The sequence below is a fragment of the Nycticebus coucang genome, chromosome X (assembly GCF_027406575.1).
Source record: "Nycticebus coucang isolate mNycCou1 chromosome X, mNycCou1.pri, whole genome shotgun sequence".
In the NCBI taxonomy this organism is placed as follows: Eukaryota; Metazoa; Chordata; class Mammalia; order Primates; family Lorisidae; genus Nycticebus; species Nycticebus coucang.
The window spans coordinates 129,664,512-129,681,716 of NC_069804.1; the positions used below are offsets into that span (position 1 = coordinate 129,664,512).

The 17,205-nt window shown below is 39.0% G+C and overlaps 1 protein-coding gene across 5 annotated transcripts in view; it reads right to left on the bottom strand.

Annotated features, from left to right (window-relative positions):
- Window positions 1-17,205, bottom strand: part of PAK3 (p21 (RAC1) activated kinase 3) — a 290,487-nt gene that overhangs the window by 86,366 nt on the left and 186,916 nt on the right. For all 5 annotated transcript variants that reach the window (XM_053580206.1, XM_053580203.1, XM_053580208.1 and 2 more), the window contains one exon: window positions 14,273-14,474. In XM_053580206.1, the coding sequence (XP_053436181.1) occupies window positions 14,273-14,447 (175 nt within the window). In that variant the 5' untranslated portion in view covers window positions 14,448-14,474. The remainder of the gene's footprint in view (window positions 1-14,272; window positions 14,475-17,205) is intronic.

Genomic DNA, 17,205 nt, shown 5'->3' on the forward strand with positions numbered 1-17,205 from the left:
TTCTCCCTTTTAAATATTCCCTCTTCATTGTCCTCTCTGATTTCTAATGATACTGGTCCTTATGCCAGGCCTCTGTCATTTCCCACTTGTATGACTCCAACAGCCTGCTCTGCCCTCTCCCCCATTCAGTCTATTCTTCCTCCTGTGGCTAGAGTAATATTTTGAAACACAAATCTGATATCATTCTCTCACTTTAACATTCCATCATTGAATTCAGAACCCATTAGCATATATAAGTCCTCCAGGATCTGATCCCCAATTATTTCCATAGCTTCTCTCCCACCCCCCTCTAAGCACTAGCTATTCTGAACTACTTGTAGTTGTATTACTAGAAACTGAACAATGTGTCATACCCACTGCCTTCAAATGCTGCTCTTTCTACCTGAAATGCCATTCACTCTTTATATGGCTAGCTCTATTCATCCTTTAAGACTCACCTCATTTCAGTGGTCACCTCCTCGAAAAAGCCTTCCTTTGCCCCTTCTTTCAGTCTTGAACAAACACCTCTCTTTAGTGCTCACTTCTATACTGTACTTACCAGTGATGACCTCTAATCATTGACTAATTTGTCTGTGTCCCTTACTAGGCCATCAGCTCCTTAAAGGCAGGGATTGGAACTTAATTCACCTTTTTACCTAATTCAATATTTAATGAATAAGCAAAAGAACAAATGAATGACCTTTATTATATGTAATGAGATTTGATATATGGAGACAGGCCATGTCTATTTGTTACTATGTGCTCACAGATGAGGAGACAATGATCCACGTCTGCCAAAAAGGTCAAGGGATGGAGAATAGGTTCTAGAGTTGTTTTTGTAGTTGAAGTTGGTAGTGGTGATGTTGTTACTATTTTTCCTCAACAGTGGGGATGATTCTGTATTCATTCAGGTATACCTCTTTCCAGGTGCCATTTTAGGGCCAAAGGCGTATACTGGCAACACAGCTGGGCAGGGTTCAAGGTACAGCAAAGTAGCCAATTCTCCCCCAGATGACATCCTGGATGGTGCTAGGTTTGTCTTCTGAAAGCATTTTACAGAACTGTGACCTGAGTCTTCCTTGTTGGGGGAGTTTCACTTGTCATCTTCCTCTAAAATTCCTGGAAGTTTTATTGGCCTTCTGATTGAATATCATATTGCCACATTCAGAATTGTTTTTAGAACACTTTCTAGCTTCTTGACACAGAGCATGCAGGGAAAAATAAAATGGATGACAGAAGACAGACAGGGAAATACTTTCCTACGTAAACTTAGCCTAAAAGCACAAAACAGTCATTTTTTAAAAAGCAACAGAAAGCATACAAAATATCATGGTATATGGTATCACTTTAAAAGCAACATTTATAGCTCTGTTAACATAGAAAGCTAAAAGCAAAATATTACATAAAGCACATTAAAAAAAAGAAAGAAAATTTTTTTCCAAAGCAAAATGAACATATAGGCCAGCTAGTTCTCTAAGGCAAGCATGTAACAATCCTGGCTCTATGCAACAGCTCCCTTCTGCTACTGTCCCAGCTTCTTTGCCTTTGAATCCATCAGTGAGTCAGTTAGCAAGTATAATTGAATTGTGGATCCAAGTAGTTATAGGTTGTGCTGGGTTATACATAAGGAACTTAGTATTTTGAACCTGCAACGTAATTGGAGAAATAAACTTAATGACAACTACCACACCAAAGAAAATCAGGTGCTAAGTTGGGCAAAATAATTTATGACATGCTATCACTTGTCAAAAGAGAAGATGCTCATAGAAATCTGTGGTGGACATGCAGGGCTTACTGGAGGAGATAGGACCAATAGAAAGGGTAGTAGAAGCAAAACCTTGGAAGTAGGGCTGCATATAGCATGCTGATAAGGAAGGGAGAAGACAGAAGGGTAAATAGATAAGGTATAGCCTTGGAAATCAGGATGAAATTGGAGATAGTAATAAAAAAATGTGCTGGGAAGGATTTTTGAGTGTATGAATGATGTAGCAGGAAGTTAGGTGTTAATGGAAAAGGTGTGAGAAGACAAGCAAGGTAGCTGTGGGTTGCTGTTTCACTGAAGCTGAGGAGGACAATGAATGGTGGATGTGGAAGGGGACCTACCTACCACTGCATCTCTTACCTAGATTACTTACTGAGCATTTCCTACAAACTGTGTGTGTGCGCCTCTATATGCACATGTATATAATTTCTGCAACTGGATTGCAATTTACCTGAAGATAGGAGAACTTGTCTCACATGTAGCATCCTTTGCAATATTCAGCACAGTTAGGCACATAAAAAACAGGCACAAATCTTTTCTAAATGTAGGAAACAGTTATGGTCCAGGTTCTGTTATATCTGATTTTTAAAACTGAGACAGTTGATCGATTCCATCTGGGCTCAAATTCAGCATGTAGCCCAGATTCATACATTGGCTGGTTGCACGTACGTCTCTATCCCATGTCCTTCCATGAAGTCCTTTAAGATAGAGGAGGCCTAATAAAACATGTTGGTAGGAAGTTTGTACTGAAGTTACTGGGGTCGGGGCAATCCTGTGAGGTGCTCTTATTCCATAATCCCTAGCTTGACACCAGAAGCCCTCCTCCCTCTCCCTGCTCTTTGTCCCGTTCACTCTGCCAAGGCACAATCGTATTGACTGTTACATATTCCTGAAGTCAAACAATTTGTGCAGACATAGGGCCATTTTTGGCAGAGGCAGTGAGGATGGCTGGGTTAGAGATAAGTCCTATTACAAGGCCTGTCTTTCATCTCAATATTCCTAGGTATAGGGGGAATATTGAGATGGGTTCTGAGAAATTCATGTAGAGAAGATAAAAGTATTTTTAAAGGGCTCTGCACCTTCTATGGGTGACAACCTTCATTTTTCTTAGCAGATGATCCCTACTGACTTGGTCACACTTTCGTTGGGCGATAGATGTTTTCAGTTGTTCATTGATTTCTTTAAGTCACTAAGAGGCTGCCAGTCAATGCCCCAGAAAATGTTGCCTTTGTGGCCTCTAAGAATTAAAATGTCTAGTGTCTACTTAACTATCAGGAAAGTGAGTTAAGTACTGGGGTTGTTCCTTTATTATTTAAAAAAAAAAAGCCATTCTGCTCTATATTCTGATTTGTGGGTCACAGAGCACACCATGCCATAACTCTCCAGAGGGAAGCCTTCTGAAGTCTTCCTTATACTTAGATAAGAATAAGTATCCCAGAATAGTTCTTCTATGCCAACAGCAGTTCTGCAGGTGGTGTCAAAGAGGCAGGCTCTCATTGTGAGACCAATAGATCCAGAGGGACTGATTTCTGCAAAGAAGGTTCTAATCCCTGACACATCTGCTCTATAAACACATACCCTGCTTGGGGGCATATTAAAGAGGGAACCCAAGAGGAATTTCTTATCTCCTTGAGTTACAAGGTATATATTTTCTCTTACACAAGGGAGAGATTACTTTTCTAGTTTTCTTTTTTTTTTTTTTTTTGGTAGAAAGAATGTCATAGTGTGGGCCTTCAAATTTATTTTTTCCCATTGGAAATATTTGAAAGTACTCTACGGTAACTACAGACCAAAGTTAGGCATAAAAATAGATGTTGGTGTTGGCTCTGAGCATTTAAAGAAATAAACAATAAAAGGTGGATAAAAATGTATAAACAGGTTTCACATAACAGATATATACATATTTCTGGCTTAAACCTAGGATCTGAGGAAAAACACCTTACTGATTCTGAGCAGAAAAGGAAAATGTTTATTAAGAAAGAAAAAGGGCTCAATCTACTTTAAATATTGGATTATAAATGAATCTAAAAGGAGGGATGATAGGTGATTCTTGGGTTCTATTTTAATATGTTCTTAACATTTAGATTTTTGTAAGTGTTAGACCTCATTTGTCTAATAAAAATGATTGAAACTACCCAAAACAATATACAATTTTAATGCAATCCCTATTAAAGCTCCACAGTCATACTTTAAAGATCTTGAAAAAATAATACTTCGTTTTATATGGAATCAGAAAAAAACCTCGAATAGCCAAGACATTACTCAGAAAGAAAAACAAAGCAGGAGGAATCACGCTACCAGACTTCAGACTATACTATAAATCGATAGTGATCAAAACAGCATGGTACGGGCACAAAAACAGAGAAGTAGATGTATGGAACAGAATAGAGAACCAAGAGATTAACCCAACTACTTACCGTTATTTGATCTTTGACAAGCCAATTAAAAACATTCAGTGGGGAAAAGATTCCCTGTTTAAAAAATGGTGCTGGATGAACTGGCTGGCAACCTGTAGAAGACTGAAACTGGACCCACACCTTTCATCATTAACTAAGATAGACTCTCACTGGATTAAAGATTTAAACTTAAGACATGAATCTATAAAAATACTAGAAGAGAGTGCAGGGAAAACGCTTGAAAAAATTGGTCTAGGCAAGTATTTTATGAGGAGGACCCCCCCCCCGACCCTGGGCAATTGAAGCAGCTTCAAAAATACACTACTGGGACCTGATCAAACAAAAAAGCTTCTGCACAGCCAAGAACACAGTAAGTAAAGCAAGCAAACAGCCCTCAGAATGGGAGAAGATATTTGCAGGTTATGTCTCCAACAAAGGTTTAATAACCAGAATCCACAGAGAACTCAAACGTATAAGCAAGAAAAGAACAAGTGATCCCATCGCAGGCTGGGCAAGGGACTTGAAGAGAAACTTCTCTGAAGAAGACAGGCTCACGGCTTACAGACATATCAAAAAATGCTCATCATCTTTAATCATCAGAGAAATGCAAATCAAAAGTACTTTGAGATATCATCTAACTCCAGTAAGATTAGCCCATATGACAAAATCTCAAGACCAGAGATGTTGGCATGGATGTGGAGAAAAGGGAATACTTCTACACTGCTGGTGGGAATGCAAATTAATACATTCCTTTTGGAAAGATGTTTGGAGAACACTTAGAGATCTAAAAATAGATCTGCCATTCTATCCTATAATTCCTCTAGTAGGTATATACCCAGAAGACCAAAAATCACATTATAACAAAGATATTTATACCAGAATGTTTATTGCAGCCCAATTCATAATTGCTAAGTCATGGAAAAAGCCCAAGTGCCCATCGATCCACGAATGGATTAATAAATTGTGGTATATGTACACCATGGAATATTATGCAGCCTTAAAGAAAGATGGAGACTTTACCTATTTCATGTTTACATGGATGGAGCTGGAACATATTCTTCTTAGTAAAGTATCTCAAGAATGGAAGAAAAAGTATCCAATGTACTCAGCCCTACTATGAAACTAATTTATGGCTTTCACATGAAAGCTATAACCCAGTTATAAACTAAGAATAGGGGGGAGGGGGGAGAGAGGGGAGGGAGTGGGAAGGTGGGCGGAGAGAGGGTGATTGGTGGGATTACACCTGTGGTGCATCTTACAAGGGTACATGTGAAACTTAGTAAATGTAGAATATAAATGAAAATAATTTTTTTTTAAACAAAGGCTCGTGACTTCCTGCTAGTAATTCTGGCCCTCAGGAGGAATAACTTGTAAGAACAGAAGTATGACTACTGTTTTGCTCACTGATCTGGGTTTCATTTGCTTTCGTAAAATTCCATTTTTGCATACTCCATTGGCTGAAAACCATTTTCAAAACAAGTTAATGTTACTCTTATTTTAATACTATCTCAAATAGTATTAGTGTCCAATAACCATTGGACTAGGAGTTGGTGGATCGGAATTCTAAGTCTGCCTTGCTTAGTTATTAAGTTGTAGGGTAACTTTGTGGAAGTCACTTAACCTCTCCGAACTTGTGCCTTCCTGTATAAAATGAAGATAATCCCTGCCCTACCTCCATCATAGGGAGTTTGAAGGAAGTAATTGACCAATATGAAAGTACTTTGAATACTGTAATACTGATATAACAGCCTTCAAAAATACATCATCTATGCCAGGTGCAGTGGCTCACGCCTATAACCCTAGCAGTCTTGGAGGCTGAGGCAGGTGGATTGCCTGAGCTCACAAGTTCGAGATCAGCCTGAGCTAGAGTAAGACCTCATCTCTTAAGAAAAAAAAAAAAAAAAAAGCCTGGTATTGTAGTGGGCACCTATAGTCTCAGCTACTCAGGAGACTAAGGTAAGAGGAACACTTGAGCCCAAGAGTTTGAGTTTGCTGTGAGCTATGACGCTACAGCACTCCATAGAGAGTGACAAAGTGAGACTGTCTAAAAAAATAAAGTAAAATAAAATACATCATCTCATTAGCAACATACTAAGTAACAGGGCGACTATGTTTGTTGCATTATTAAGTAATTTGATACTTTTTAAATCCAGCACTTCCATCTTATGGGTGATGTTCTTAGAAATATAACTGCAAAAAAAGAGGATAAAACTTGGCTGTTTTAAGCATCTCCTACTCTTATTAGAATATCTTTATTATATTAGCAAATCCCAGAAGCATAGAGTTGAGAAGGCCCATGATGGAAGGTTCTTTCTCTTGCTTTCAGGCAGCACCTGCTAAAACCATGAGAGACTCAATGGAGAACCTAAAAAATTTTACTCTTCGTAACTCATAGCATCCAGTAAGCCTATCTATAATTTCTTCATGCCTAGTTCCATTGCCTCTGATGGAATATTAAGCCCGTTTCCTCTTGCTGGCTCTTCAGTGGTTATGGAAAATATTATATGTCTTCCATAACTTAGCAGCCTTTAATGTACAGATAAAAACTCAAGGTGGTACCTGATTCTGCAGGAGAAGCTACAAACCCAATTTAATGCTTAGATGTTCCATGAGGATGATGACATGGGGGAAAGGAAATGATAGTCCATGTGAGCCCTCTAGTCTCTCTCTCACACACACAGAGCCATCACCTTCAGTGGTATCACCTTCGACAACATTCAGCAACAATGATGATTCTGGGAAATCATTAGGAAGTTGCCTCTTACACATCTCCTTTTAGGCAACACATACTGGTTCTGCTCTTATTTACACCCAATTAACACACGCAACAATTTCAATGGAAAGTGTTTGAAAACAAAGAGCAAAGATGAGGCAATATCCTAACTAGACACACGTCTGATCATGTGGATAATTATATTGTTAACTTTTCTCGCAACGTTGTATTTTACTGTTTGATATAGCACTTTTCTGTCTTTTCCTCTCATTCTATTCATCTTTTGTACCTTCTCTACCTCCTAATCTCCCTCTCAAATATTACTTCCTTTAAATCTATTTCTCCCTATTGTTTCTTTACCTTGGTATATACATCTCTCAACCTTACATTCTCTACTTCTTTTGAATTTGACTTCTGATGGTTTTAGTGAGCTGCCAGTTTTCCCTGCTGGCTGGCCTTGAAGTGGAAGCACAGGCCCTAGTACACGGGGAGTGCATACTTACACCACCTTTTTCTATTAATACTTCAACAGGAGTAAAGGAGTAGTATGGGAGGCTCTTCTCCTGGGACATAGCTTTGAACCTGAAGAATATGAATAACCTGCCATACCCTCCAGGCTTCTCAAAAGGCAGGACAGTGATCTCTAAAAAGCATTCATTGCTGAGCTAAATGGGCTACATTTGGAGAACTAAGAGGAATGTAAGCATCATTCAGGATATAGCAGTCTCTGCCACCTGGCTTTCTGATACTAGAATTCTCAGTCAACACTTCCACACACTGTTGGTGCAATGATAATAACCTTGAGCTACTGCAAGATCCCAAAGGGTCTTCAGCATCAAAGAAACATTGCATACTGTTATCACACTAAGTATATTTTATTGTACATTAATTAGATGAAAATTAGTAATGTACATTGACCAAAATATTTGATTAACAAGACCATAAAGGATAACTGAGTCTTTTTTAATATAATTATTTCACAGCAATGATTCCTGCTGTGTAGTATATAGAGAGGATGACATAGTCTAGGAATTAGAACAATGATATACATTCAATACAGTAACAAAACTATATAGCACTTTGAGAACTTTTTCACATATAGAAACACACTCTTTTAGAGCCTTAACTTTCTAAAGCCAGCAACATGGAAGCCTGTGGAGCACACATGATCATCTAACCCACAAAACACCCAAATCAAAGGTTAGCACATCACTATTGTCAAGAATGTTTTCTCACAATTTCTTTCCAAAGGACATGAAAAGGTTTTTCTTTCTTTCTTTCTGAATGGCAATTTTTAAAGCCCCCCTTTTCTAAAATTCAGATACATTTCAAAGCACATATTGCTGCCTTCTTAAGGAAAAATGAAAGCTACTGCTGGTTTGCCAATGCTAGGAATACAGTTTAACACACATTCCCTTTGTCCTATCATTGTACTGTAGAACAAGCATCGCATATGGAGTCAGAGAGACCTGGGAGACTTCTGGCTTTCTGTCTTTTGCTATGGGACCCTAGACTATCTACCTAAATGCTTTGAGCTTAAATTGTCTCATCTGTAAAAAAGGGATGATATAGTGGTTGTAAGGATTAAGACTCGGATCACGTAGAGTGCCTGGCACACAGCGTGGCACTCAGTAACTAGTCAATAGATGACAGAACACTCTCCATGTGTTCTGATTCGACTATAGCCTCCTATACCTCCAGGAAGACCATCACATCATTCCCAGGCTGATCAGCTCCCAAATCTCTCTGGATTCCCCACAAACAAAATGCACATGAACTGTGCTCTCTCTAAAGACAAGCCTTCACACAGGACTGCATGTCTTTGGAAAACACATCTAATGCTCAAGTGCAACACAAGACACAAGACACATAAGCACGCTTCAGAAGACACAGATGTCATATGGAACATGTCCCCTCCAAATGCAGCCTCACCTGCTTCTTTCCCATATGTTCTTCCCAGCTTCAAGTCCTTAACATTGATTATTTTTGGAGGCACTATGCCAATGTCAGAGTCCTGGCTGCATTTGTTTGCCTTATTGCCTTTTCCTTATTGGTTCATTCATTCATTTATTTATTCACGTATTGATTTGTTCATTTAATTTACCCATGTATTGATTTGTTCATTTATGTATTTATTCCCCACCTTGTTCCAAAATGGGTATCAGGCAGTTTACAAGAAGACACAAAATACAACATGAGAGCATAAATTCAAAGTAGATAAGAAAGTAAAAGGAAAAAATGAAAAGAAAAAAGAAAAAAAAAAGAAAAACGCACAATGGAGCCTGGAAGAAAGCTAACACAAGGTGCACACATACCATATAGTCCCATTACAAGTGCAATAGACCACACATTTGGCTCCAATTTTTCTAGTAGCCAACAAAAGAGAAATCTGATCAGTCCCACACTTTACAGGGTCCATACAATAAAATCAAACCACTCATTCAGGATGTCCTTTTCCTGGTCTAAATCCTGAAAACTTTTCTATCTATAGTAAAGTATCATAAAATGGTGTCTAACTGTCCCTCCTAAATTGCTCTAACACCAAGATTCAGCTCCTAGAAGAGTCTCCAACAAAGGTAAACCTTGAAATCACATCTACGACTTCTTTTTTTTCTTCTACCTGACTATTGAAGTTTCATTTGGTCAATGCAATGAAGCTATTAAAAGGATTTCTTGGGTGACGCTGTGGCTCAGTGGATAAGGCACTGGCCCCACATACTGAGGGTGGCGGGTTCAAACCCAGCCCCGGCCAAACTGCAACAAAAAAATAGCCAGGCGTTGTGGCGAGTGCCTATGGTCCCAGCTATTTGGGATGCTGAGGCAAGAGAATCACCTAAGCCCAAGGAGTTGGAGGTTGCTGTGCGCTGTGTGACGCCACGGCACTGTACCAAGGGTTAATAAGTGAGACACTCTCTCTCAAAAAAAAAAAATAATAATAAAGATAGATAGAATTTCTTTAAAAAAAAACAGAGGGCAGCACCTGTGGTTCAGTAGATAGGACACCGGCCCCATATACCAAGGGTGGTGGGTTTGTACCCGGCCCCAGCCAGCTCAAACAGCAATTACAGCTGAAACAACAACGACAACAAAACAACAAAGAACAACACACAGAAAAAAACCCTCTGCTATCACCAAAGCAAACAGTTCCATTTAAGTAATAAAATAGACATTGCAACATTATTTACAATGACAAAATTTGGAAAGGACCCCAAATAGCCAACAAAAAGAAATGGTTAAATAAACCATGATGCCACCCTAGAATGAAATATTACACACTATCAAAAATCACATTTTTGAAAATGGAGAATATTCATGATAAAATGTTAAGTAAAAAACAGGATATAAAACTGTATATATTAACTGTGCAAAAATTATATATGTGGATATATAGGCATAGAAAAAGTCTAAAAAAATCCACCAAAATGCTAACATGGTTTCTTGGATTTGCAATTATAGATAATTTTTATTTTGTCCTGTATGGCTTATCTTTATTTTCTAAGTTTTTCACATTGATGAACAATTTCTATATAATGAAAAGAAAGACTAAAAGAAAAATACTGACTCAGTTACCTTAGGCTTGTGAAATGAGCAATTTTAGTTTTCTTTTGTAATTTGCTATCAATGACATAAATTCTAGTTAAGGAAGAAGTCATTTAAAAAAAGAATTCAAAAATCTAGTTTTTTAGTAGTTTGTCACAAAAAGTCCCAAATGCTACAAATGTAATGACATCTCACAATTATTTAGTACTCTGTTACTTAAGAGTTGCATTTGATTATCACAAATATCTCATGATTTAGGCCAGGTATTACTATTCTCATTTAACACGTGATGAAACGAAGGCTCAGAGAAGCTAAGTGACTGGCCTAAAATCACAATAATGATTGACAGTGCTAGACATGAATCCAGGTCTCTGGAGCCCAAGTCTGGTGCTTTTCCATTCATGTCGTAAGTCAACCAGTCACTAAGAGGTAGGAACATAGAACCAGTAATCCCTCCTTACCCATGAGGGTCAAGTTCCTGAAAAACCCTAAGGCAACTGAGGAGATCATGATTTTAGAAGGAAAAAAAAAATGGGCAGGAGGAATGAGGCCACAAGTAAACTTTTGGAATCCCTCATGAATATTATAATATACAATTAAATAAAACAATAGCACATTCTATAAAAAGAATGAGTGTTTATGGAGTTAAAACTGATAAAAATGACAAACTTTAAATTTCCATTTAGATTCTGAGATGATTTACAATGGTGATGAGGATGTATCTGTCACTCATTATGGTAGTTGAAAGAAAATGGGAGTGACAGAGAGGCAATGAATAGAGGTGAACTGTTAGTTGAAATCATAGGTGTCTATGCTCTGAGTCACTGAAGTGCATACCTCAAGTTGTACCAACTTGCTTATGGCTTTAGTTCTATCAAGGAAGAGAATTTAAGGGTTACTACTTAATGACTTTGGCTGTTCTGAAGATGCTTCTATCTCCTTTTTTAAAGGCATCTTAGCTGGCCCTCTGCATGGAGTTCAATTTGATCATTCAACCTTTGTCTGAAGGCAGCTTATCAGCTGTCCAATAGGGTATTTAAATGCGCTACTTGGTGATAGAGACCTTTCTGAGGTTGCTTTCTTCCCAGTATGTTTTTTTAAGCATTAAAAACTCTTCTTTCTAGAATCCAAGGAAATCATTCAAGCTTTGTTTGAAGGAAGTCTTATCAGCTGTCAAGCAATGCTATTACACAGCTCTTGATGCTTTAAGTTCTGATGAACTGGAAACTGGTTGTTTCCAGTCCAGTGTGATGTGTTTAAAGACATCAGAAACTGTCGTTTCTGTCCAGTGTGATGTGTTTAAAGACATCATAGCACCTCTTTATAGAATGCTGCTAAATTGCTCAAGCTTTCAACAGGTAAGGTTTAACATGTAAAGATGCCCATTTTCATTACTTTCTTTGGGAGGTTTAATCTTGTTCTTACAAAATTTGCTCCTGTTGCTTCTAACTATACTTGTCTTCAGGCTGATAACATCCTTCTTGTCTTCATTATCACTCATGATAATCACCTCTGGGTTACTGGAAGCTTCCTGAGGCTCATCCTCTAGCATCAGTACATCACTTGAATTAAGGTCAACAAGTTCAGATGCAATTTCAGCCAATAATTACGACTGCACCAAATTCATCATTAGGTTCTTCTTGATCCAAAGATTCTTTGTCTTTGGAAGGGATCACCATCTCTTGCCATATCTTCTCCCAGGTCACATTAATGACAAGCTTTGTTAAACTATACAATGCCTCTTTATTAAGAATGCAGCATGAGTAATCATGTAAGAATCTCCTGCACTAGGATCTTCAGATAGAGGAAACTTCAAGATTTTGAATCAACAACATTATATATTAGTTTAGTGTAAAGTCTTCCTAAATGGCCAGATCAAATAATGATCTCCAGGCTCAAGGTTCTGAGATGTGGCTAAGTTATAAAGACAACCTCGACATTATGATACACACAGGCAAACGTACCCGAGGCACCAATTGGACTATGAAGAATAGCAGAACTTTGAATTCAAGATTTTTTTTTGTTTTAAGTAACCTTGAACTTCCATAAGAAAGTCTGTGCAAAGCACTTGAAGGAGAGGAAGACTCAGCCAGGCTTTTCTGTCTGTTTGCCAGTACAGCAGAAACTTGGCTCAGTTTGTTTTTTTTTTTTTTCCTCTGAAAAGGTATGAACATGGTTTGCTGCACAGCAGCAATGGTTTCACTATGAAGTCACCTTAAGTACGGGCACAAAACAGAAATGTCAGCCTCTCTGATTTTGCTCACCTCAGTATCAGCTGGCTCTTGCTTTCTAGAATGGCAAGTAGGATTATTCCAGGGTTTCCAAAGTATCATAGTCTCTATAGTATCAACGATTTGTGCAGATACAACATCCCCTTATTCAACCACTTTCTGCAATCGTGGTAGATACAGCATTGGAGAAGCGACATCTAGTGGTTCATTCTTTGGCACCACCATCCCATAAAACTTGGTCTCCTGGTTATGTGTACCTTACATTTCTCAAATTCTCCCTTGCTCCCTGCAAAATTTTCAGGATCCACTTTAGTGTCTAAAACTATTGAACATTTCCCTTGCATGGAATGTGGTTCATTTTTTTTTCCTGCTTATCTTCAATACAGAAGTTTAAGAGATTTCCATCTTTTCCAACCTTGGGTCATAAAAAACAAAGCCTCTCGGGCGGCGCCTGTGGCTCAGTGAGTAGGGCGCCGGCCCCATATGCCGAGGGTGGCGGGTTCAGGCCCAGCCCCGGCCAAACTGCAACAACAACAACAAAAAAAAAAAAGAGCCGGGCGTTGTGGCGGGCGCCTGTAGTCCCAGCTACTCGGGAGGCTGAGGCAAGAGAATCGCTTGAGCCCAGGAGTTGGAGGTTGCTGTGAGCTGTGTGAGGCCACGGCACTCTACCGAGGGCCATAAAGTGAGACTCTGTCTCTACAAAAAAAAAAAAAAAAGCCTCTCTTAAGTGATGTAGGTGTGCAAGAGGCAATACTGGTCCCAGGGAGTTTCAGCTTTCCTTGTGGTATGAATTGTAGATTCATGAACACCATGTAAGCAACTCACAAAGCTATTTGTTTTACCTTGAAGATGGGAAGCGTCCCTTTTATCTTCTAAAGATACCACCTCCCTTGCCCTTCTGACAACTTTCTATGGTGCCAGTGTCCTTGTACTTGCTTCACTCTCATCTGCCTCAACAGTCACATCCACGGAATACAAGCTTCATCTTACTCATTTAAGCAACCTAACAATACCTACTAGAAATTTCATACTGCTGAATGTCACGAAGTGATAGTCAAGGACCAAATGATATTATGAACACCAGAAAGATAAATGATAATATACTGTTGTGATACAGGGGCTGATTGCCTAGAGGACAACTGGTAGAAGAATCAAAGTGGAAACAAATGACTCAGAAGTTTCTTCCCGCCTTGTGATGTACTCAGAGAGACAATATTGTAGCAACTTGTGGACTGACGCCCATATACTCAATTCAAAATCTTCCCATTTACCAAAAAGGTATACAGAAATAAATCAACCTGTACTCCGATTTCCAAAAACAAAAAAAACCCCAAGTTACAGTTAGGAAGGAATTATTATAAATTCTACCCTAAGTTTTCAGAAAGTCACTGTTTAAATATTTAAGACAGTACCGTTGACATTATTTTCCCCGGCTATGAATTCCATTTTATGTGAAAGGCAAACACAACGGAAGCTCACAGTAAATCAATCAAACATTATTCTTTGACAAAATGCAACCTCCAAAGATTTCCATGTAAAGGGCAGGCAGGCCCTGAACTGCCAATGCTCAAGGAACAGCTACCCAAGAAAGAAAATGACCATGAAAGAATAAACTAAGCCCCTTTGCAAAGCCCGGCCACTGATACTTTACTTTTATCCCCTCCTCCTGGGAAGATAGATCGGAGCCTGGCTTTCTTATTCTTCTCTTCAGGGGCCATGGGAAGTGGTTTGGAGCTGTGGTTGAGTGCTGAAGAATCCCGGTTGTTACTATTCATCCTCAGTGGGGGAGCTGGGGGTTTCTCTTCATTATCCAGACCGTCAGACATTTTCAGTTACAACCAATTTCACAGCTCCTAAAGAGGAGGAGGAGAAAACAGGAGTTAAGGAAGGAGAGGTCTGAAATAAATCTGCTAAATGGGGATTCTAACAACAAAAGCATGGGTCTCGTGTTTTCTCAGGGTTTGGGTGGATCATTTGGAGAGTTTTTCTCCTGGAGGGAAAAATGTAGCCTCCCCAAAGACCCTGATATAATTCCAAAAGAGGAACGCAAGGGCAATAATTAACAGCTTTTCAGTATATGTACAAGAAAACATCTAAGCCTCCCGTTTTTCCCGTGATGAAACTATTTTCTGCCATCCCCTCACAGGCTTTTAATGAGCAATTTACAATCTTTAAATACTCCGTCTTAATTATTGTAATGGTCAGGTGGCCAAGTGCCTCAGAGATTGGAATTTACACAGGTTTGGCCATTGATTTTTAATGGCCCATAATAATGATTTGACATCTGAATCTTGTGTGTGCACCTGATTTGCAAATGCACTCTCCGGTTTTATGGCAATTAACTGAGCAACCATCCTATAGATCTGGCAGTTTCAGCAAAGTTGGGTTATGCTGTTAGAGTAAAAAATGCCCATAGTCTCCCAAACACTTAGGAGATAAAGGTGGGCCAAATGTCACCATGAGCAAAGAGGAGCTCCAGAGGAGGGCCACTTTCTGAGGAGACGCCATCACATCGAACAAGGGAGACAACAGAGGTAGCAGGGTAGTAAGATCCAGTTTTGGTTTTAAGAACTTATTTTCTCTGAATTTCGTTATTCTTTAGTATCTTATGTCTAGGTCTGAGTACATTTGGGCTCCATCCCTCTGGAAGAATAACGTGAATTGGAAAAGCACCAACTCCCCAAGGAAATGTATCTGTCTGCAGGTGTTTCCTTACTCTCTTTCAAGTCCATGACACTTACCAGCACAAGTTAGGTGCTAAGAGTACCTTCCAAGTGAATCCCTAGTTTGAATTCAAGGAAAATCAAATCGCTTTACTAGAAATATCTCTGTAAATTTCGCAAGCATTACATGGCACTAATTTAAGAGCATAGAACTTTCCAAGTATGACTTAGCATATCACTTTGTTCCAACAATACGTACTATAAATAAACCTAAGAACAACAGTAACAAAAGCAAGGGTAGGCTCAGCCCCTGTAGCTCAGCAGTGAGGGCACCGGCCACATATACCAGGGCTGGTGGGTTCGAACCCAGCCCAGGCCTGCCAAACAATAATGACAACTACAACAAAAAAATAGCCAGTGTTGTGGTGGGCGCCTGTAGTCCGAGCTACTTGGGAGCTTGAGGCAAGAGAATCACTTAAGCGCCAGTTTTGGCCCCAGCCAAAAACTGCAAATAATAATAATAATCCATCATAATTCCTTTTAGCTCTTTAGTGGTAACAATGTGTTTAGTATTTTCAGTAATGCGCTTTAAGTGACAACATGCTGTATGAAGATCTTTAAAACTTTTACTGTGTTTTAAAGTCTTTCAAATATAGACAGTCCATAATTACTTAAGAATAGGTTAGTATCAATTAATAGCTTTTCCTTTGCACGGGTCACTGCCAACTAGCATCTATGGACTTGATCTTGATTTGGATACAAGATCTTTTCTTTTGCCTAATTGTCATGCCTTGCATTATCTTAATGAATTAAGATCAATTTTGCATTTTTTTTTTCAGTAATTACAACAGCCTCACATTTTCCTTTATAGGTGAACTACATAGTATGGCACAAGGTACAATAAAAAAAGGAACTGTTTGGGATGGTGCCTGTGTCTCAACGGAGTAGGGCACCAGCCCCATATGCCAGAGATGGCGGGTTCAAACCCAGGCCCGGCCAAAAACAGCAAAAAAAAAAAAAAAAAAAAAAGAACTGTTGGCCAGATGTGGTTGCCTCTAATCCCAGCACTTTGGGGGGCTAAGATGGGAGGACCACTTGAGGCCCAGAATTGGATGGAGACCAGCCTAGACAACATAGCAAGACCTGTCTCTACAAAAAATTACTTTTCAAAAGTAACTACGATGTCAAGGATGAAGTATATTCATAGATACTACTTGTACTAGTAAATATTTTAACTAGAACTTACATTTAGAGTTTAAATTTAACCAGTGTTAATGTGTCTACATTCTCTTTTACATTTTGATTTTTGGTCCTTCTAAATTCACTGTTTCTCTAAAATTAAAGTGAGTTTGAGGCTGACTTCACCAGTGGCATTATTCTTTCTTGGACAGGTTTGTGGTTTTAATTTAGTCACTGAGAAGAATTTGCCACCAGAAACTAGGGTGCTAGATTTGTGTCTTTTTTTTTTTTTACTTTTCTGGGTTCAAAAATAATGTCTGTATATGAAGTGATTATTACATAAATCTTGGGTATACAAAATTGAGTTTGGGGCGGCGCCTGTGGCTCAGTGAGTAGGGCGCCGGCCCCATATACCGAGGGTGGCGGGTTCAAACCCAGCCCCGGCCAAACTGCAACAAAAAAATAGCCGGGCGTTATGGCGGGCACCTGTAGTCCCAGCTGCTTGGGAGGCTGAGGCAAGAGAAATCGAGTACCAAGAGTTAGAGGTTGCTGTGAGCCCTGTGACGCCACGGCACTCTACCCGAGGGCGGTACAGTGAGACTCTGTCTCTACAAAAGAAAAAAAAAAAAAAATTGAGTTTGGTAAAAATAATAAAATTTTCAAAGTTATTGCAAAGGAACTCAACATTTAAATCAAAGTACCTAGAAGACAGATTTTTGAAAGATGTGTCTCATGAGGACAG